This window comes from Phocoena phocoena, chromosome X (genome assembly GCF_963924675.1).
Source record: "Phocoena phocoena chromosome X, mPhoPho1.1, whole genome shotgun sequence".
Taxonomy (NCBI): domain Eukaryota; kingdom Metazoa; phylum Chordata; class Mammalia; order Artiodactyla; family Phocoenidae; genus Phocoena; species Phocoena phocoena.
Window position 1 is genome coordinate 49,194,500 of NC_089240.1, and position 2,089 is coordinate 49,196,588.

The window sequence follows — 2,089 nt, forward strand, 5'->3', positions numbered from 1 at the left end:
CCACTTATGAGTAAACCTAAATTTCTTGTAACTTAGAAATTCATAGATAGTATAAGACTGTTCACAGATTTAGTTACACTGGGAGGCGAGATGGGGAAAACATTATATTAAATATGAGTATCGGTTTTTTAAAGACCCATCCTTGTAGAAACGTTAAAATGTGGTGGGGTAGGGAGCGAGGAGGAGAGGGGATATACGTCTCAGGATACAGGAAATACGGAAAAAGCGAAACCGGGAGGAAGCTCTGTGCCTGGAGGGGACCCGCCGCCATCTCCGGTCTCTTGGCTTCTCCAGGGCCCACCGGAGAGAGCTGACACCCGGGTCCTATAATCCTTATGGGGGACCAAACTTGTACCTCCGGGAGATCCACGCTCCAGCCTGGAAACACGCGGGAAATCAAGCCTCCAAAAAAGCGCTGCCTCCTAGCTCCACGTTGGGATTATCCAGAAGGAACCCCCAACGGAGGTAGTACCCCTCTCCCTTCCACACCTCCTCCAGCATCACCGGGCCTGAAGTCGCACCCACCTTCTCCGGAGAAATAGTACAATATACTTCTCTCACCCCAAACCAGGTCAGATTCTTTCTCATTTGGGATATCCAGGCTCTCTGAAACTTAATTATATATTTTCCCAGATCTCCTTCTCCCTTTCCCTATTCTCTCCAGGATTTCAAAGTTGAAGAAAGAACATGCAGGCATTAAATAGCTCTTCCACAAAATATGTGGGGGTGAATTTATGGATATTTAATAACATTAAGTAATTATTTTAATATATTAGCTATGACAATCGTGGTTATATTTTTAAGAAGTAGACTTAATCTTTTGATATGCTTGAAAGTAATTCAGTAGGGCCCAGGTGAGGGGTACAAACAAAATGTTCATGAGTTAATAATTGTTAAAGCTGAGTGACGTATACATGGGGATTCATTAAACTGTTCTTGCTACTTTTGTGTATATTTGAAACTTTTCCATTCAAAAAATGATTGGTTCAAGATCAATAACAACATTATATTGAAGGCCTAATTCCTATGGCTAGCACTGTGGTAGCAGTATTGTAAGGTGAGCCTTCAGAGGTGTGTGCTTCTCTATATGGCAGGAGAATTCAATTAGTAAAAAACAAAAAGTTACAATATAGCAACTCAAACCCAAGTGCCATAATGTTTGCTTGTTCAAGGTATTTAGGAAGCACGGGGGTGTGGGGGATGAGATGAACCAAATCATTCTGCCTGGTAGTAATCTTGAGCCATCAAAGAGGAAGGGGTAACTCTGGGTGGACCTTAAAGGGTGAGTGACATCTCCCATGTGGAGGGGGAGAGAATGTTTTTCTGGCTTACCTTTCCCAAGGCAGGCTTGTTCTAGGAAAACTTGGCTATAACTCTGAATGTATGAGAAGAACTAGGTGAGATAGAGTGCTGCAGGGCTTTAAATGTTATGCTAAGGATTATGCAGTTTAATCCATAAGCAGTGGAAACCACTGAAGATTTTCAAGGAAGTATTGTATTTTAGCAGTCCAGTTTTTACTATCAGAAAAATGATCTTCTATTTAGATGAGCTTATAGAATACAAAAAATAAACTCTGACCAAAACCTCACAGATTCTTGTAATCCAAAGGAGACAGGGCATCCTTTCTCCATTCATGCAACAAACCTTTAAGAAGCCCTTGCAATGGACTAGGCATTATGCTGGGAGCTGTAGGGGATGGATAACCAAAGCACATAGGAATGAAACAGATATTTGAATAAATAGGTCAATGAATGATGGGATAACAGTGGCAACTAAGGGAGTTCTGAACTTGGGGCTTGGTGGTAGTGCATAGAAAAAGGATGAGCTCTATTGTGCTTGGAAGCATCACCCAGTCATTCCTTACTGCCTGATTTCCCTCAACTTTACCTCTTTGTTCAAAGGGGTAGAGTTGGGGCTGGGAGGCACCATAGGGATAGCAATCCTCAAACAGAAAACAAAGAAGGCTGTACAGGGCAAAAAGTGCAAGAGCTACATAATTTCCTCCAGTTACTCAAATCATTGAAAATTATAATAATAGCAAATACTTACTGAACATCTTTATGTGCCAGACACTGTTCTACAAAGCTT

General features: G+C 41.6%; 1 protein-coding gene across 1 annotated transcript; it reads left to right on the forward strand.

The window, feature by feature from the left end:
- The first annotated feature begins 335 nt into the window (after positions 1-335).
- On the forward strand, positions 336-542 carry NBDY (negative regulator of P-body association). The gene has a single exon (XM_065901399.1). The coding sequence runs from the start codon at positions 336-338 to the stop codon at positions 540-542; it is 207 nt and encodes a 68-aa protein (XP_065757471.1).
- Positions 543-2,089: the final 1,547 nt, after the last annotated feature.

Bases quoted from the DNA above. Each gene is read 5' to 3' on its own strand.
- NBDY (XM_065901399.1), top strand. From the start codon at position 336: ATGGGGGACCAAACTTGTACCTCCGGGAGATCCACGCTCCAGCCTGGA.